At 32.8% G+C, this 20,409-nt stretch overlaps 3 protein-coding genes across 6 annotated transcripts; all 3 read right to left on the reverse strand.

Moving 5' to 3' along the window:
• On the reverse strand, positions 1,654–3,088 carry LOC109327946 (3'-hydroxy-N-methyl-(S)-coclaurine 4'-O-methyltransferase 2-like). The gene is made up of 2 exons (XM_019561128.1): positions 2,254–3,088; positions 1,654–2,080 (listed from the first exon to the last, which is right to left on the reverse strand). The coding sequence occupies exons 1-2, from the start codon at positions 3,037–3,039 to the stop codon at positions 1,778–1,780; spliced, it is 1,089 nt and encodes a 362-aa protein (XP_019416673.1). The 5' UTR covers positions 3,040–3,088; the 3' UTR covers positions 1,654–1,777.
• LOC109327945 (DEAD-box ATP-dependent RNA helicase 37-like) lies at positions 5,446–10,419 on the reverse strand. Of its 3 annotated transcripts, none has more exons than XM_019561126.1 (7): positions 10,254–10,419; positions 8,753–9,516; positions 8,571–8,654; positions 8,079–8,321; positions 7,114–7,281; positions 6,401–6,514; positions 5,446–5,972 (listed from the first exon to the last, which is right to left on the reverse strand). In XM_019561126.1, exons 2-7 carry the CDS (start codon positions 9,479–9,481, stop codon positions 5,475–5,477), a joined length of 1,836 nt encoding a protein of 611 aa, XP_019416671.1. In that variant the 5' UTR covers positions 9,482–9,516; positions 10,254–10,419; the 3' UTR covers positions 5,446–5,474. The 3 variants fall into 3 exon arrangements, with proteins under 3 accessions (XP_019416671.1, XP_019416672.1, XP_019416670.1); XM_019561127.1 differs by lacking the exon at positions 10,254–10,419 and adding an exon at positions 9,869–9,886; XM_019561125.1 differs by lacking the exon at positions 10,254–10,419 and adding an exon at positions 9,767–9,879.
• On the reverse strand, positions 11,131–15,620 carry LOC109328741 (purple acid phosphatase 15-like). Of its 2 annotated transcripts, XR_002105471.1 has the most exons (8): positions 15,277–15,620; positions 14,894–15,085; positions 14,443–14,776; positions 14,085–14,302; positions 13,428–13,618; positions 11,994–12,278; positions 11,433–11,631; positions 11,131–11,296 (listed from the first exon to the last, which is right to left on the reverse strand). XR_002105471.1 is itself a non-coding variant. In XM_019562343.1 (7 exons), the coding sequence occupies exons 1-7, from the start codon at positions 15,542–15,544 to the stop codon at positions 11,500–11,502; spliced, it is 1,620 nt and encodes a 539-aa protein (XP_019417888.1). In that variant the 5' UTR covers positions 15,545–15,620; the 3' UTR covers positions 11,227–11,499. The 2 variants fall into 2 exon arrangements, 1 of the variants encoding a protein (XP_019417888.1); XM_019562343.1 differs by having other exon boundaries at positions 11,227–11,631.

Raw genomic sequence — 20,409 nt, forward strand, 5'->3', positions numbered from 1 at the left:
TATTTTTTATATGATGTTTAGATGGATGAAATAAAGTGGAAGAATTGAAATGGATATGAAAGATGATAAAATTCAGTTCCATTATTTTAGAGACCGTTTAGTTAATAAAATAGAATGTAACTATTTCCTACAAATCATAAAATTCTTTCGACCAAAGATTGTAGAATTAAAACATATTTTCTTTTAAAAAATGGCTTTTACAATGTGAAGAGTTATAGAATTTGGTTGAAGAGTAAAAGTATAAAAGTTATGATTGAATAAAATAGGAAGTAAAAATTTTGAAAAAAATAAATTAACCCATAATTTTAAAGGTTTTGCTTTTGGCTTATTTTTTTTATAAAAAAATTGAGTTTATGATTTCATTTGATTATGAAACATACATGTTTATATTTTCAGCTTATTTTAAAAAAAAAAAAAGCATAACGTATAAAATATAAGCCAAACCAAATATCTGCTAAATGACATTTGACTCTCCAAGTACCTGAACACTCTCAAGATTAAAAATTAAAGGATAAAAGACCAATGTTATTATAAAGTTGATTACTCGTATTTTTATTTCCTTCTATCGGCAAAATATTTTTTAATTACCTTAAAAGGATATTAAATAAGTCTCTTCTCCTTCCGCCAATTAACACTCCAATGATTCTCTAACCTAACCCACCCAACCTTTATGATTATCAACATATCCGAAAAATCATTCTATGGGTAATAAGCCTTCATAACCTTACCCACCTAACCTTTATGATTATCAACAAACAAAAATACATCGATCTTAATCAACAAATGAAAACTACATGAAGGATCAATAATTGATCTGCCCAAAACTTTAGTGTATTGATTGATATACTTTAGTGTAAAGATACATAGCGTGGATTACTTTTCTCAATTTTGTCTATCCAAAGCACTTTCTAATCTTTTTTTAGAAGAAATACTTTTCAAATCTTATTATAGTGGTAAAGTGGTTAAGATTTGGTAGAAACATAAATCGTTATTTATTACACTTGCTTAACCCGTTTGCAAATGACTTTAGTTGTTGTGAAGTAGTTAAGATTTGGTAGACAACTAGACATAATCCGTTATTTATACTTTGCTTAACCCGTTTGCAAGTGAATTTAGTTTTGATGTATTGTAAATATTTTTTATGGATATATACTAAAATGTTCTCTAGGATACTAATATTTTCAACATATAGAGATAATCACAACTTTTCTCTCTCAATAAACGTTTTTTCATATTCTCCATAATGATCGAACTTAATATATTATATTTAATAAATAATCTAAGTATCAAAATATGTTAAACATGTGACTTTAGTGATTAAAATTAACTAACTAAATTATTGAATATGATAAAGGATTAAGTTCATTAACTCTCAATTAACCTTTAAATGCATGTACTTCAATCTATCTTGCAACCTACAATTTAATTAGAGGCATTTCACTCATACTACGATTTTTTAGGTACTTATTATATGAGCAAAGTATTTTAATAACTTGATAATTTAAGTGTAAAAAACTTCCCTACCCTAGTAACAAAATATTAACATTAGATGTAAATATTGAGGAACTTAATATTTTTGACAAATAAAATGCAGAAACACATAATTATGAGATACAATTTGTCCCTTATTCACACCTGAAGAAACTTTTAGCATGGAAATAACATAGTGGCATAATTAATTATAGGAAAACCCAAAAATAGCATGATGAAATATGAAGAATGGAACATAGTATTTTATATGTTGGCTTAGCTAGAAAGCAGAGAAATTAAAGGACATTCATGGAAAAGCCATAATCAAAGACTTGACAAGATTAGGGATGGGAATGAGAGTGTATGTGGTGAATCCAGCCATTTTGATAAGATATTCCCATTCTTTGAGGGTCCGCTCTTTGCCAAAGTTGGTATGTGCCATCATTACCATGTCCAGCATCAACCCTACATCCTTTAAGCTACCTTGTTTCCCTCCTTCTTCAATCACTGCCTCTACAATCATAACCCTTCCACTTTCCCTTGGAACGGCTTCCTTACACTTCTTTAAGATCTTAATGCACTCTTCATCTCCCCAACTATGCAGCATCCACTGCAAGTAATAAGTAAGCAAAAATATATATTAAACAAATACAAATACAAACATATATAAAATCCACTATTAATCATAAGATGAAATACATATATACCAACATCATAATAAGGACTATAATTAATCATAAACAATATCTATTGGCATGCAGTACACCAGTAAAGTAAACTTACCATAAGTAAAGCAACATCAGCTTTAGGAACACTTAGAAACATGTCACCAGCAACATGTTCCACCCCATCACAATAATGTGGGGCCACATCAATGACATGAGGAAGATCAAAATTGAATCCTTTTATCCAAGGACAAGCCTTAACCAAGATGTTCATGGTGATGCCATTTCCACCACCCACATCCACCAAGCTACTAACACCATCAAAAACCTCAATGCATCCTTCAATGATGGCATTCATAGTCTGCTTAGCATCACATGCAGTTCCTTCATTGTAGAGATTACTGTGGTCAAGATTTGCCGCAGCATAGCTTAGCAAATCTTCACCCAATGCCTTTTGAATTGAGGGTTTGCCATTGGCAAGAACATGAGTGCTTAGACTATGCCATGGTGCTAGCATCACAGGACTACTCTCAAGAAGAATCAAAGCAGCCATGCTTTGTTTCCCCTTTCTCATCAAACGGCGAGAAAGGGGTGTCTGGATATAGCCATAGCCATAGTCATCCTGCAGATCCTGATGGATGGGAATGGTTTTGAATATGTTGCGGTAAGTAAGGAATCTCATGATGCGGTGAAGAAGGGAAGGGTCACAACTTATAGTTGATGACAAGTGAGAGAGTGTGATGGGACCTCCATGGCTTTCAATGGCTTCAGCTATTCCAAGTTCAATTCCACATTTCACAACTGCTTGTTCAACGAACCCAAATATGTATTTCCAAATATCCAATTGTGCTTCTTCTTCTTCTTTCTTCTCCTCCCTAACTGACATTGACTCTCTTTCTCCCATCTCTACCTTATCATTATTAACTCTTACTATTTGTCTTTGTATATAGGTTCAAACTTTAAAGCTTCATTTATAGACACCGTTTTTATCAATATATGTTTTATAGTGAGATTATTTATTTATTTATATCTAGCTACTAAGCTGCAAAGCGTGGGATAGATATAAAAATGCACACTCATAATCAACCTAGATTCATAGAAGGATTATCTTCATTAATAAAGAGTCAAATATATATTTTTGTACTTATTTTTAATAACAAAAGTGTAATTTGAAGTACTTACGTGAGGAGATACTAACTTCCTATATTTATCCCTAATCAACACATGTCCCTTCTATTACTTTCTCTTTAAATTTTGTGTCCATTATTCTCTTAAAGTTTGGATCCCTTTTTAAGTCTCAAAGACTTACTTGAACAAGAGTAGGTCTCATGACTAACAAATACTCAAAAAATATATATTTACATAATATTCATCAGGTAAATCCTCAAACAAACAAATGATTCAAACTTTACTAATTGTATCAACACTTACCTTTCATATTTTCATATAATACTTTGTTAAAATATCATTAAAAGTAAGAAATTAATTGTTCTGATAGCTAATCATTTTTTTTCCTAATATTTTTACTAAATAACCAAACAATGTCCAAAAATATTCTGTACTCAGACATAACTAAAACCTAAGTAGTATTGCCAATCAGGCCGTGTATGCTTCTGATTACAGGGTTTGGTATGAAAACCTTCCCCTTTCCTATCCAATGTAGTCAATAAAAGCAGCCTCGTTTAAATATAAATTAAAAAAAACGTGAACCTTTGGGAGGATTTTGTACTTATAAGCAAACAAAATAATTGTATTATTGAAAAAGATAGAGGATAAAAGCCAAATGATTTAACAATCATTCATCATACGAATAAATAATTAAATTCCTCACATCTTCCTTTTCAAAAAGCTACATGAATGAATAGGGATCCTCTCTAATAATAGAGATGAAGTAGTTGAAAAAACAAAAGAAAAAATAACATGATATGACATTTATACCATTTTATATATAGTGAAATTACAATTTTGCTATTAAAAATAAAAGGAAAAAAAGAATTATTCATCCTAATTCTCTATGAATATAAGTAAATTAACACCATGAATTCGTTCACATGAAAGTTATGATTCTAAAATATAATACAGTTTCTAACATGGCAGATACTTCAGATAGCTCACTTCTTCCTCTTAGCCACATGTAACAAATTTTCATGAGTTAGAATTGGAGTTTAACATCTTTGTGAGTGGTAAATGTAAAACCAAGAATAGATTTCTTTTGTCAAATGTCATTAGGAGTTTGGAGAACTTGTCAAAATATTGACATCTAGAGCATCTCTTCTAAGTAAATTTAAATTTGTAGGTTAATATCTTTCTAAGTAAGCATGTCTTCTTAATTTTTCGGTACATACTTTGACCATAATTTCCTGAAAAATTTTGTATCACAGTTTCATTCCTCATGTTGCAATATTTGATAAGCGTTTCTGACTATATACATATCGTCTTTGTTATGAGATCAAATCCATGTATCAACGTGATCTTATTTATACCTTGTTGATGTAAGAAACTTTATAGTTATTGAGCTTACTCTAGTTCTCATTAAAATGCATTCCTTCTCCACTATATGTTCCTTAGCCACTCATTGTTCCTCCATTCACTCGATCAACTTAATTAATTTCGTCTGTTTATTCAAAGCTGCCTGCTATAATCTTACAAAGGAAATTTTAACTTGTACTCTCTCACCCATAAATCCTTCCACAACATAATATTCATCCTTGAAATCAACATCATTGTATGTCACACAACACCCAGTTACACGACTAAGGATGCCCCTACAACATAGGCATTGATGCATCTTTAACTCAACCAATAATAGTGTGCCAAGAACACTATGTGTCTCTACCCAGCCTGGTTGTGTTTCATATAAAATATGAATCATTTGCACAACGATCAAAGAATAAAACACATCTAGAAGGAATGTTAAATCATTTCAGTCACCACTCAAGTATTTCAAAGGCTGCCCATCAAAATTGGGAATAACAAGATAACATATATTGGATAGCAATTTGATTAAGAGATGAATAGATAAGGCTGTACTACAACCATTACCTTAACAAAATTACCACCCAGAATGAAGAGTACAAAAAGTCGTTACAAATAAACTCCCAAATATGTTAGTAATGACCATTGACAACACCTACCAATATTGAACAACCTCTATTGATGTATGTGGTGACAATACCACACATGCCCCCATCTCCACGAGTATCAATGTAAAACAGTACAAAATGATATTAACTTGAAAAGTTACGGAGGTCAAAAAAAGTACATTAAAGACAATAAACTTTCTTAAAGAATAGAAAAAATGGGGGGAGGATAGTATATAACGCTACCAGAAGATCAAAATCAGTCCCATGCACTAGTTACCCCAAGACTACCATATCCTCCGGCATACCCACCAGATGTCCCATAACCACCACCATTGTTTCCTGCATTGTGATAATCAGAACTGCCACCCCTACTAAAAGACCCTTCTCTTCGAAAGTCACGACTTCCAAAACGGCTTCCTCCTCCTGATCGGCGGTTCCTTCCTCCGCTGAAGGAAGACCGAGCAGCAAACCCCAAAATCCAAGCAGGTACTTCTTGATTTGCTTCTTGCATCAGATCTGCTAAAGCCCTGGCTAAGTTTACATTATTGTCATTAAAAAATGCAGTGGCGAGGCCCTTCTTTCCTGCACGCCCTGTCCTTCCAATACGGTGCACATAATCATCAATATCATTGGGAAGGTCAAAATTAACCACATGAGCAACATGAGGAATATCAAGACCACGTGCAGCCACATCAGTGGCAACTAATATAGGGGTGTTGCCACTTTTAAATGACTTCAGTGCGAATTCTCTTTCCTACAAGCATTGCAAATACAATAAGCATTCATACAATCCAACGAACAAGAGCATGCATACTCAACCAATAAATTCCATTTAGAGTTAAAAGAAGTAACATAGAAAGTATTAAATGATATGATATAAAAAGGCTTTTCATAAGAGCAATACTTGTAGTAGGTTGAAAAACATTATGGTGTTCAAAATTAATAATCAAAACCACATTTTACTCTAAGACAGCTTCTAAAATGAACAATAACTCTTCAGTACACAACAAATATCTAATAGAGTCGGCTAATTTGTTATCTCTACTTGAACACTAACTCTCAACTATACATACTTGCCTAGAGCATCACACACATTTACAGCAGAAAAATGAAAATATTAGGGTATATGCATTGTTTCATGACAAATAAAGCTAAAGCAATTATAACTTACAACATACTAACCTGTTGTGTCCTGTCACCATGAATAGTAGTTGCTGGAAAACCATTAAGACAAAGCCAGTGCTCCAGTGCATCAGCTCCCTTCTTTGTCTCCACAAAAACTAATGTCAAAGCTTGCTGCAAAAACCAAAATCATGGAATACTCTCATATAGAGGATATACAGTGAGAAAACAAAAATACATATGCAAAGTCCATAATTAAATATCTCCTAACAGAGCTAAAATGAACAAAAAGATAGTAGAAATGCCCTGAGATTTAATAAAAGATAAGTCATATATTAACCTAAATTGTCATTGACAACACAAATATTCACAAAGATAAATGTATTGGAGAGATAAACATCATCTAGAACAACCTATCCAAAGTGAGTCCAAACAGTTTATGAAAGAAAACTAATAATAATCAAATTTACTTTACAAGTTGTTTAGTTTGCTGGAATACTGAAAGTAAGGCAGAGTACAAATAAAAAAACTGTGATCAAAGCCAATCATGTCAGAAAAACATAATCATATATTTTAGAACAATAAATAGCATTTTAGTTCTTTTAGGCTCATATTCCCAACCCAATGCACGTATGCATCAGCATTCAGTAGCAGAATGAGGCCAAACCAATTTGAATAAACCCTAAAAAATATTTACTACTTTAAATCTATTTTTTCTAAGAACATTAAGTTTTATGCAAGTGAAATGCACTTTTGGCGAATTGTGATGATACCTTTCCTTGGGCACCATTTGTCCTTTGGGCATGAAGAAGGTCCATGAGATGACTTCTCTTGTCAGATTCCTGAACATACTCAACTCTTTGGTCAATTAAATCGGTACTCGAGCCCACTCTTCCAACAGCTAGAAATATATAATTTGAAAGGAAATCAGATGCTAGCCTCTGCATATCAACCATAATTCACAACAAAATCCAAAGAAGTAATCAGGAAGCTATATTATCAACAAATATAATTCATGTGCACTAATTATACCTCTCAGTCCACTATTCATCACAGCTCAAGTTAAAAAATATGGTCTGAACCTATTGTACCAGAAACAAAGGAAGTGAAAAATATGGAAAGAGAACAAGAAAAAAACACAGAAATATCTACAGGATGCTCCCGAACATGCCATGAGACCAACCGAAAATTCCGAAGCATCAGATTCTACGTCCACTTTTATCCCCAACTACCTTATACATAACCAATTGATTCTACCATAGACCCTACTAATTTAGGGTGTATTAAGAAAAATGAGAGAAAAGAGACATGGCAAAATCTGTGCACACATTCTCTGTACCAAACACTACCACAAGGAAGCTGGTATTTCTGAGAGTAAAAGTTGATGGTGTCATTCAAGGTCCAACACCCTGAATGCAAATGTGACAAAAAAATGCACCTCAAGTTAGTGATGACCAACAGTGTAAAGTGCAAATGTAAAAGCGCATCTACCGAAAATAGATGAATGTGCCTTTTTTGAAACTCCAACCAACCGCAAAACTATGGATATCAAAAATACTTATGCACATCAAGAGACAAATGAGCAGAATATAATAATAAAAAGTCTAACTACCCCCAATGAAATAGAAATGCTAGCAAAATTAAGAAACACATTTTTTATTTGAAATTAAAACACACATTTAGAGGAAAGGATGCTTCGCTCACAGGTCAAATGCATATTTTACAGAATGAATCAGACCTGTATCTCTCTAGGAAACGTGGCACTAAAGAGCATAGTCTGTCTGACACCTGGTGGAGGCATGTCCATCTGTTGCACAATTTTCCTTATCTGAGGCTCAAAACCCATATCCAACATCCTGTCTGCCTCATCTAAGGCCAGATATCTGATCATTTGTAGTGAAACTCTAGCTCTCTCTAGCAAATCTACCAGTCTACCTGGAGTTGCTACAAGAATGTCCACCCCTCTCTCAAGATCCCGTAGCTGAAAAAATTAAATTTGTTAGGATCTACAACAGAGCCAAAACTATTTTTACTTAATTATTAGCTAATGAGTAATGTCTTAATATTTCACAATAGATATGCACTTAATAAATTAATACACAACATTAGTTTCAAGCTCACAACAAATCCACCAAAAACCAACAACCAAGCCTTATCACACTAGGTGAAGCATCTGCATAACATAGTAGCATAACTAGTTCAAAGAAGACGAAACACAAAGATTAAAAACCTGCTGGTTTATTGGAGCTCCGCCATAAGCAACAACCACCCGAACCCCTGTTTGGTATGAAAACTTCCTAGCTTCTTCATGTATCTGAATTCAAATCACAACATCTTTTTAAAAACTTCACGGAAAAACTGCATCTGATTAAAAAACATGACACAGTCCATAAGCCAAATAAAAAAACTCACTTGCATTGAGAGCTCCCTAGTTGGTGAGAGAACAAGGGCAACTGGGTATACAGTACGCACCCCGTGAGGTGGCCTCTGCACTGGCTGTCCCCGCATAATTCCACTGATAATCGGGAAACAAAATGCAGCCGTCTTTCCAGAACCAGTCTGTGCACAAGCCATCAAATCCCGTCCAGCAAGTGATATTGGTATGGCATTGCGTTGAACAGGTGTTGGCCTCACATATTTGCACCTTCTTATATTCTCATTGAGCGCTTCACCCAAGTCAATTTCTGCAAATGTGTTCACGGGTGAAGGAACATTTTCACCAGTGGTCTCAATAGGGATGTCTTCATATGCATCAAAATTTATTCCGGTATTCTCCTGCTCAGTGAATACTGGTTCAGAATCATCCTGTTCTGCAAAGGGGTTGACTTCACGGTCCCTCCCACGATCCCATCCGCCACTTTTGTTACCCCATCCGTTTGTATGGCCACTACTAATAGGTTGGGTACGGTACTCATTCCTTGGAGAGGACCACCTACCAGCACCAGCAACGGAAGCGGAAGCGGAAGCCGAAGCCGAAGAGGGACCATTATGGGCAGGATGAGGAAGAGCATGGGATTCAGCTGATAGGGGTGGACGGTTCCTAAGATGTGGAGGAACATAAGCCGGTCGTGAAGGAGGAACTGAATTGTTAGCATTATCAGCTGCAGAATTTGCAGCCAAATCAGCCCATGAAGTTCGCATAGTCAATAACAAATTCTAGTTGAAAATGGTCAGACCTGAAATTCAATAAATTCCATCCAATCAGAATATAGATCTCTTAAAGTTGAAAGGAAATACAAGTATTATAATATCATCAGATGAAATACTAATAACATAGATGCAAAGAATGTGAAAACATGAAGCTTAAACATTTGAGAATGTAACAAAACAAAATAGGAGTGAATGAAGAAGCAAGGTAGGAGAGGAGAAGAACGACATGATGTGTTCATAAATTTAGAGAGAGAGAGAGTGAAGGAAGAAGGGTGCATGTATTGTGAAGGATAAAACCCTAAAATTGGATTGAATAAGAATGGGAAACACTAATGGCTAATGCAAATATGCAATAGAAGAAGAAGAAGAAGAAGCGACTTAGACTTGGAGTCTTGGACTTGGACACAAAAAAATGAAAAATATCTTCCCAACTTTCGGACACGCATTCTCTCTCTTCCCGATATTTCATTCTTAATTAACATTTCATTTTATTTTTCACTTTTTTGAATTTATTAGACACATAATAATACCATACTTGTCAATTTGTCATATTAGTGCTTGCTGGATTGTATTGGTAATTAGGATCACCATTTGATAAGGGTAAGCATAATTGTTACTTGGATGGAACCATTTGATAAGGGTAAGCATAATTGTTACTTGGATGCAACCATTTGATAAGGGTAAGCATAATTGTTACCTGGATGCAACCAATTAAACAAAATCCAGAAAGAGAATAGGTTAAAATAAAAGAAGACTGTTTTACCTATGATTATGAAATGTTAGGAAAACTCTAAATGAATTGAAATTGGAGATTGAGAAACACTAATGATTGAAGGACACAAGAAAAGAGAGAAGCAAGTGCCTTCAAAGTTGGATGCAAAAATATATTATCACCCTTATGTTATGTTACGCTTTCTCTCTCCTCGCATTTCCTCTTTTTCATTTCAATTATTATTAACTTTTTATAATAAAAAAGATAGAATTAAAGGAAGAGATTCAAAGGGCCCAAATTAGGTAGATCCTTACATATTGCGGCTGTCGTAGTTCCCTTATCCATAACCCCACTCTTTTTTATCATTCCTATCTTTAGCTTATGTTTAGTAAAATTATTTTTGAAGCTCAAATGTTAGGACTTAAATATTTTGGTAAAATGAAATGATACTTGATTAAATTATAAGTATTTCATAAACTTAAATAATTAATTATTCTTTAATTATCTTATAAATTATAAGTAAAATTATTCTTTAATACTTGATTAAATTATAAGTAAAATTATGTCACTCATTTTAGTAGGTCAAAATAGATTAGGTTATTTGATAATCAATCACAGGATAGCAAATATTATGCCTTTAATATCATAGATGTGAGACACTTCATTCCTTCCGTAAAAAGTGTAATATTGGGATAAGTTGGAGTCTTCCCTCTTTCTTTAAAAAAAATTCAATTCACTACTAAGAAAAAAAGGGCTAAAATGTAACTCTAAGCTAATTTGAGAAAATGATTTCCCCCCCTTAGGACATGATGCTTTTGAGTTGGTAAACTGATAGATTATCATACTCACCAATCGCATGTTATGAAGACTTAATTAAAATTAACTAGATGATTTCTTAAAATGTATATTTAGTTACCTAGTGGGAATAGGTCATGCTATATATGATTCTGAATTACAATAAATCATAGCCAAGTTGATCAAGATTATATGAATACAATGCTTATACTGAGTGCAAAACAGAATATATGTCCAATGTCCTGCTATGAATATACCAAACCATGAATCCAATATATGTCTAATATCTTGCTTGTGATAAATAACAAGCTAAATTCCTTGATGCTGTTATTTCTCCGCCTAAGCTATTTATAGCTAAGTGCTAAATAAGTTATATGTCTAATATCCTGCTTATTGGTATAGTAGTAATATAGTATATATCAGACTAAAACATTTCAAGGATTATTTGTCAATATGAAAGATTAAACAATGTTATGTCCTCTTATGACACTCCTACCAAATGCTACCTTTTATGCACCTCTGGCTTGACTGGACACCTTTCAGGCTGCCTAACAATGTAAATCACATCACCAGCGTTACCATACAAGTCTTGATTGCGATGCCAACTCCACAATGCATGGGTTTCATTTTTCACCTGCATATCACTCTACCAATTAGCTTCTACTCCTAATCCAATAATATATACCATAGAGTATATTTAATAAGACATGCATCCATTTCTATCATTGGTCTTTGCAATATAATAACAACCAAGCCTTTACCAATAGAGTTTGAGCAATAAAAAACATACTTTTCAGATTGAATATAGATAAATTCTAGATAAATTCAAATAAAATGAAATTAACAAAGTCCTAGATAAAATAATGTTCTATCAATCGAAATATCATCTAACAAAAACATGGTTTTCGGGTTGAATACTACAAATTTTATATATTTGTCAAGCTCCAACAATATAGAAAACAGAGAAGAGAAATGTGTGTAGAAGAAAAAGATCACCTCTAGAATCCCATGGCCAAAGCTACTTTCTCTGAAAGCACTATAATCAGGTTGTCTGTCCCAACAGAATTTACCTTCTGCTGGACCTGATGTAAAATTAAAGGCGCAGAAGCCACCCATATAGTCACCCTTACTAGGTGATGGTTTTGGACAGTTTCCAGGTTCATCAACATGGTTAATTGACATCTTTTCACGGTTGCCACCATCACCAACTGTGATATGAACAGGACCACAGGGATCCAATGTGTAGTTATATACTCGGTTTGATCTCTCATAGGCATGAATCTGTTCAATGTTTTCACATAAGAAGTTTGCATGCTGAGAATAATATTCGTCTATTAAAGTAGTAAACTGACCAAACAAAACAAAGAATGTCTAATGAATCATTATAAATTTCAACTTGAATAAAGAACTTTGGAGACAAATACAAGTTGTTATTAACTAAATAATCATATGATCACATCATATTCTTATATGTAATTATGCATACAAATTACAAAAATAATATGAAGGAGGAGGATTACATATCCATGAACGTATCTCTCCATTCAATCAATTACACTGATGACTTCTTATAAATAATATCTTGAATGTTCAGACAGAACCCATGATTTCAAAGAAACCATATAAGCAGGCACCATATCAGTAAAGCATAGAACATAATGAAAATTAAGTCTCGCTTCTAGGGACTAAGGTATTAGTAATATGCCATTGTGTTGGGAACATGTAATCTAAATAAGTAATTGTACCTACATCGGAAGAGCTTTGAGAGGCTGCGAATACATACTAGAGAATAAGGATTTGTTTAGGTTATATCATTATGGTTTACATAACACGTATAGCATTCTATCCCAACCCCTTTACATCAGCCCAAACTCACAACTTGTATTGTTATTTTCTGCATTGAGGTTCAACATGGGCGTATATCGCTACCTACCAGCATTCGCTCACATGGTCGTGTGTCACACCATGCCTTGGCCCTTAGGTACACGGTCATGGATGGTACTACGACCTGGTCGTGGTTTCTACTGTAATTTTGTATCTCCTAATGCTTCAAGATTGCAGTCATGTATCCCTATATAGCTTGGTCGTGTTCCAGCCTTTACCCCATTAGGTGGGGTTGGCTACATAGATCGAACTACAACATATTGCTCTATCATTTCAACAACAACAAATCACAACCCTATGAAAAAAAATAAAAGGATGCCTGAAAGAGTAGTTTTGGTGGGAGAGCCTTTTTCCATCTAAATGAAGCTATGAATTCATTATAAAAATGCAATTAGTTGTATATTCATATATTGAATGATAAGGCAAGCAACAAATATCATTTCCTACCAAAACTAGATTCATCTGTTTATTTCTTCCATACAAATCATGAGGTTAACGAAGATCAGAATTATGGATCATGTATAATGAAAACATCAGTATGCTTACATGTCCATTGAAGACAATGTCAAGACCATTTCTATATAGTATATCTTCCATTGCTACCCTCATACACTCTGCTTCTCTATAATGTGCCTTGTAGGTGCTGTACCAAGGTGTATGCCATATAGCTACTAACCATGGAGTTACTTCTCTGTCAACAGAAGCCAAGTCTCTCTCCAACCACTTGTACTGCTCCCCTGCAATAAATGAGGGGAAGTTAGTTAATAAGGAAGAAACTTTGGCTCCCTCATTCTAGTCTTTCACTGTCAAAAATTGGTAGAAAAATGTTATGTTTAAAGCAGAGATCAAGGTCCTTTTACAGATTTGCTATCCTAAATCACACTTCATGCAAAGTTCACAGGTATTTTTTTAACAGTAAAGGACTATTTTACGCTCAAATCAGAGTTTTAGATTATAACGTATTTTAATTTGTTCTCTAATTTTTGTTTGTTTTGACTCCTATAAATAAGAAAAATGGTATGATTTTAGTCCCTGGTCAGAGACTAAAAGACAACTATTATGATATAATAAGGGACATTAAATAAAATACAAATATGGACTAAACTAAAAAATGTCATATAAGGGACTAAAAACATATTTAACTTATGAAGAATATCAATCCTGTAGAAGAGCACAGAAGAAAAGGATGAACCAAGAGTTAACCAGATTTGTCCTGTGAAATGTAGGATCCAAGCATAATAAAATGTATTCCCCCGGCATTAAAAGAATAATAGAAAGTTGAGAATGATCCACTTTCTTCTGATGGGAATGCAAAGCGAGAACTATAAGCCACAAATGTCTGGTTCTGAGCTTGTTTTTCTATCTCATGATTCCCTTCTACTACCATTATTGGGACATTAGAAATCAGAGGTTGCATGTACCTGAATCAATAGTTGACATAGATTTGCATGAGCTGAGTTGCAACCAAGAAATATCAAGTAAAAATCACGACAATAGCACAAGACAACCACCATCATTTGTCTACAACAATGATAACAAAAAGTCAACCAAAATTCATTACCTTCCCCAAAAATCCCAACGAGGTTGATATGTTTCAGGGATGGGAGTATCATGAAATGTGCAGGAGTAGCAGTCTGATCCAGTACCATTAGTAAGGTAGAGATTAGCATAACAAACATCACCAACCAATAGAATTAGATCAGGATGATTACTGATCATATGATTAACAGTGGATGTGGTATTGTATGTAAGACCCAAGTCTCCAACCACTGCTATTCTGCTAGGGTAACTCTTAGGGCCTGAATCTGGCATAGTCCTGAAATAATGAATATCACTCATTTCTGATAAAGAAAGATCTCCACATCGGTATTGATATAGTGTGTTTGGTCTCAGCCCTGCAGAGAAAACAGAAGTTATGAATTTTAACAATTTAGTTCTTCAGGCACAATCACTCATATTAGTTAACAGAAGCATGGATTGACTTATCATATGGTGTACCAAGTATAATATACCTGTGAGACGAACATGGTGTATAATTCCAGAAGAGTAGTTTTGAAGACCTTCAAAAGGATAAAGTTGATTGTAGACAAGGGAATGACCCAAGGCTTGGTGAGACAAGGACCTTCCAAACCTTCCATACTGAACTATGCTAGCAACAGTTTCAGGGTCTAAGGGTTCTATACTATCCCCAATTTGGAACTCCCCTGCAGATATATAATCCAACAATAATATGATACAATGTGTCTTATACAAAAGCATTATTTATATGGCTAAAGCAGATTTTGGGAAGATGTTATTGTAAGCATATTTGAGCTTGGGAAAAGAAAAAGAGAGAACTTTGGAAGATTATTACAAAGTAGTAGTAGTATAATAAAGATAAGTGTAAGGATAATACCTGTAATCCAAGAAATCCAAACAGAGTCATAGGAAGCAGAGAGAGAAACAGAGATTTGTTCAGGCTCAAATCCTTCAACAGTTCTTTGAACCAATGGATCTGTGTGTGGCAAGTCGACAGCATTTCCACGGAATGTGTTATCAAGAGGAATAGTCACAGGCTTGAAGGGTCCATCTAGAGTAGTTGGAATATTCCCTCCATCAACATCAACAACAACAACAATAAACACTGAACACAACAATACTGTTGCAATAATAGGAGAAACCATTTTAGGATTCAATATATTCTAACTTGTGCAGTATATTGCATACATAGCAGAAGCAAGATAAGTGAGTTCAGATGAGAGTTTGGTTGATATTATTATGTATAATAAATTAATAATAAACACTCAGGGTGGGGAAGAAAGAGGGAGAACAAGGGTCAATATCACTTTAATCAACTATTATACTTTAATTAATTATTATATTTTAATTATTAAAATTTTAATTTAAATATATATTTTTAATTAAATATAACAACGTTCACACAATTTATGGGGAACAGCTATACTCCTGCACTTAGGCAGCTTTTACATGGAATGGCAAGAGGAGAAAAGGAGAAGGTAAATGAGATGCAAAAATTCGTTTTGTAATTTCATTTGGAACTTAAAGCATTCAATCTTTGGAGGGATGACTCATGTTCCTCACAATTTCCTTTGAATGTTAATCATGTATTTTTTTTTTCTTCTTTTATTCTAAATTTGAATTTTAATCATTCGAGTTGGTGCTTTGGTTAATTTGACTTGTTTGAGAAGTTTTTAATACTCTTCTTAGATTGATCACCTAAAACCGAATTGAAGTCATGAAAAATTAATTGTTGCAAACACTTAACAAACAAACTAAGAAGTAGTTTATTTGCTAAGCATATTTTTCTTAATATCTTATATTCATTACAACTTCAATATTAGATAGCCAAAATTAGGTGTGACAACTTAATCTCTTTGTGGACGTAATATTGTTTAGTAATAAATATAAGTAATCATCATTCTACCATTTTAGGACAGACAAGGATTTGAGACCTTGGTGTTTGGAGTTAATCAAAGTAAAACATAAGAACTTTCTAAGTAGTTCAAATACATAAGAAGTTGAGAAATACTTTCATCATTCAAAATGATCTTGTCTTCTCAAGAATTTGTTAATACTTAGTTTATATTTGCAATTCATTGTGGTTCGATATAACACTACAATTGAATCTTGAGAGAGGTGTAAATTATAAAATAGTAAAGTATTATCAATAAATTTATTTTTTGAAACACATTTTAATATACAAAAGTGATGAAACTAACTTACTAACTTTTATTTATTGTTATTTACATTCTGCGATTTATTTATTCTTTAATACCAACATTCCTTAATGAAGAAGTTTGATTTGTTAATAAAAAGAACCCGAGAGGGAGTAAATAAATAAAGGTCACTTAATTTTATTATTCTTTTGTACTTTATTTATCTATTTGTTTCTAACAACTAACTATTCATCATTTTTGTACATTAAAATACCATTAAGCCGATGTTGGAATTTATTCCACAAAACCAGGATGGTATTCAAAGGTACTTAATAATTATGTAATAGGGGATTGCTTCGATGTCATTGTATCGACGTTAGAATCTATTCTAACAAAGCCGAGATGGGGCAAAGAATGAATAACTTATTCACATTATTATTGTTAGATATTTACGGAACGGCAAGTGCACCGTATCGTACAAGTAATAAAATTCATTAAAGCACCGAGATATTGTCCTCAGGGAGCAGAGTAGATTTACACTAATTCCTACAAGAATGAATTGAGTATCTATTTACAGGAATTTGTTTGATAATTGATAATGGTTTTGTAACAATGTTAAATTAAAATAAAAAGTTAACTATGAATTTAAAAGAACTGAGATCGAAATTCATCATCTTTTCCTTTTTACATCCATAAATTCAATTCCAAGCAACTTGCAAAGTTACTGATTCTGATGCACATTTTCGGCAATTCATTTACATCAATTCATTGAGTATAAAATCTTTAGATAATCACTCAATTACCAATTCCTTGGATGATTGTCTGATTAACTAGCATTAAAAACAATGTAAAAGCAATTCATACATCATTATACATTCCTGAAATAATGGTGTATGAAAGAAGATAATCCAAATCAGGTGTCAAATTTAACTTTCCAATTAAACTTGAACCTAAGAAAAAGAATTCAGTAGCTAATTAAATTCATGTATTAAGAACGGGACAAACTTCCCAAAATCAAATAACAATTACATTAGAATTGAATCCAAGAGTACAAGGTAAGAAGATTACATTTCAAATCCCAACAACGAAGAACTAGCCACTCATCCTTGCCATTACAACACTCTGATCATGAGAAATACAAGAAATTCTGGATCTAAAGTCGTTCTCACGACTTCTCCCTTCCTCTATAGTGTTTCTCTCCCTAAAATCGTGTGAAAAAGCTTAGAAAATGGTTGGTAACCCTCTCTGCTTTTCGTAACCGCCTATATTTGTTCCATACTTCTGGTCTCTCGCTCGAGCGAGAGAGTAAATTTCAACATTAAAAAAACTTCTCGGTAGAGCGACAGATCTCTCGCTTGAGCGAGAAAAGTTGCATTTCCACGCTTGAACACCTCGCCCGGGCGAGGCTCCCTCGCTTGGGTGAGGGAGAAATAGTAAGTATGAGATTTTTTGTCTTGAAATAGCGCCTAAGCGAGGCTCCCTCGCTTGGGTGAGGGGTACTAGTGTTTTCTGGTGATTTTCCTCTGAATTATGGCTTGAGAGACCATTACCTCGCTTGGGCGAGGCTAGTGCTGTTCAAACATATTCTTCTCTTTTTTCCCTCTTTTTTTCATCATTTCTTAAACTACAAACGACGACAATTACTTAAATTCTTAAACAATACAAGATTGCTAGATTATTGGGAAATGTATGCAATTATATCATAAATCCACACAAAGTGCCCCAAAATCATACACATTTCATTAACATTTTGGCACTTAACAATTATTAGAAGTAAGTTGTGACTGAAATATTCTTGAAACCATTATATCGGCGTTGGAATTTATTTCAATAAAGCCGAGATGACGAACAAAGAATAAAACGGAGTTCACTTACTTAATCAAATAAAAGAAAACACACTGAAGAGGAAACTTCGCTTTCAACAAATTGACGTCGTTGCCGGGGACAATTTGTTAAGGGGGAAACCTTTCTAAAGAAAATCTTTCAACAGGTCAGCCCATACTTATTGGACGGACATGACATGAAAAATATGTTTACTCGCCCTAATTGTTAATACTATTTAGGAGTATGAAATTTAGATGAGGGAAAAGTAAAGTAATGAAAATGCAAAGATATTTTTTATTTTTCTTTATAAATGTATTTAACAATGAGAAATGAAAAATTATGTAATTATACAATTTTACTAAAAGCACCAAAGTATTATTTATTTTTATATATAAGTAAAATATTTATTACTATCTATAAGAGAAGAAAATTAATAAATTAATCAGTATTTAATTATGTAATAATAAAAAGAAGATACTTATTATGAAAAATGAAATTAAAATAAATTAATGAAATAAATAAAAAGAAAATGATGAAAAGAAAGTGCATAATTGCATAGAAATGAGGAGAGTCGTATCTTCTGTCCTAAAGTTTATATCACTCAATGTACCATTTGTTTTTCATTGCTCAAAAAACTAAAACAATAATTAAATATATATTAATTTTATATTTTATGACCAATAAGAATAAAAGATACATGAAGTAGTACAAATCTTAGGATAGAAGATGTGATCCCGAAATGAGGAGATGATCAACTCAAAATTTTCTCATGTGTTTTTTCTATGTTCTAATATGTTATTTCTCCCTTCTATTCACGAGGGACTTTAGATACATTATTCTTTTCTTAGGATGTAATCACTATTAATGAGTGCATGACGACTTGATTGAATTTAAGTATTTGACATGTTTTTTCAATTTGGTTTCTTTCTATTAATGAGTCTACTAATGACTCATTACACTAATTGAAATAATTTTAATTTATTTTTAATTAAAAAATGAAAATGGAGAGAAATTAATTTGAATTGATATCTTATTATTGTTGAGACAATTAAGTGTTCATTAAAAATATTTTATTTTTAAAAGAAAATTAGATTGGGTAATTAATTTGAAATGATATCCTACTGCTATGGAGCCAATAATTCTCAATTAAAATCTTTTATCATTTGAAATTGGAATATGATATTATTATTTTTAAATAAAAATATCCTCTATTTATTTATTATTTCATTATTTTAATTATTGAAACATTTTAATGAAAAAATGGGCATTTTGAATACATACAAGACTTCTTAGAATGTCTAAGGCCACAATCTAATAGTAAAGTATTGAGATATCTATAATGCTCCTTACGCCGTTATAGGCTTCTATAAGGTCCCCACACTATATTCCTTCATACAAAAACACAAATAATATAGGTTAGAAAGAGGAGTCATTACCTCAATGCTAACTCATAATAGTTAGTGACAATCTGAGTGGCTTATCACGCTAACATAAATGAGATCTAATGTTCTCATTGTCAAATTATATGTCCCTCCGATCCTAAAATATATATGATGCTCGAGTATAAAACATGTGTTAGTACAAAACATATGTGTAATGTATTTTGTATGTTGGAAGCATGTATTTTTTTTAAAAAAAACAAGTAAATATATACAAATGAGTAAATGAAATTAAATTAACTCATAAAATCAAATAAGATGAATGGGCATTATGGTTCATGTAGTGAGCAATTCTAGTCCGACTATGTTAAAAATATGTCTCCAATAGAGTCAAAATCTATTGCATCATGATTTTTGGCAAATGTCAAATACACGACTAGTTGGAGTTATCTCTATATTTTTGCAGTCAAAATATAGAATATCCTCTTTCTATCCACTATTGTAATGTATTAGTCTTTCAATTATGGGTCGAGAAATTTATTAGCACCTTATCAAACCGTACTAGACAATACCTCATAAATTTCATGAACTATTCCATACCCCCTAAATTCTTTGATTATTTTCTTTATTTATAAAGGAAATTTTTATTTATTTATTTTTGTGTCTAAC

Source organism: Lupinus angustifolius, chromosome LG15 (assembly GCF_001865875.1).
Source record: "Lupinus angustifolius cultivar Tanjil chromosome LG15, LupAngTanjil_v1.0, whole genome shotgun sequence".
In the NCBI taxonomy this organism is placed as follows: Eukaryota; Viridiplantae; Streptophyta; class Magnoliopsida; order Fabales; family Fabaceae; genus Lupinus; species Lupinus angustifolius.

Excerpts from the sequence above, each read along its gene's own strand:
- LOC109327946 (XM_019561128.1), bottom strand. The coding sequence starts at position 3,039 with ATGGGAGAAAGAGAGTCAATGTCAGTTAGGGAGGAGAAGAAAGAAGAA. Across the intron at positions 2,081-2,253 it reads CTGATGTTGCTTTACTTATG|TGGATGCTGCATAGTTGGGG; the intron begins GTAAGTTTACTT and ends TATTACTTGCAG.
- LOC109327945 (XM_019561126.1), bottom strand. The coding sequence starts at position 9,481 with ATGCGAACTTCATGGGCTGATTTGGCTGCAAATTCTGCAGCTGATAAT. Across the intron at positions 8,322-8,570 it reads GAGCTCCAATAAACCAGCAG|CTACGGGATCTTGAGAGAGG; the intron begins GTTTTTAATCTT and ends TAATTTTTTCAG. Across the intron at positions 5,973-6,400 it reads ATGGTGACAGGACACAACAG|GAAAGAGAATTCGCACTGAA; the intron begins GTTAGTATGTTG and ends CAATGCTTGTAG.
- LOC109328741 (XM_019562343.1), bottom strand. The coding sequence starts at position 15,544 with ATGGTTTCTCCTATTATTGCAACAGTATTGTTGTGTTCAGTGTTTATT. Across the intron at positions 12,279-13,427 it reads ACATTGTCTTCAATGGACAT|ATTCATGCCTATGAGAGATC; the intron begins GTAAGCATACTG and ends AACATTGAACAG. Across the intron at positions 11,632-11,993 it reads TTGGCCATGGGATTCTAGAG|GTGAAAAATGAAACCCATGC; the intron begins GTGATCTTTTTC and ends AGTGATATGCAG.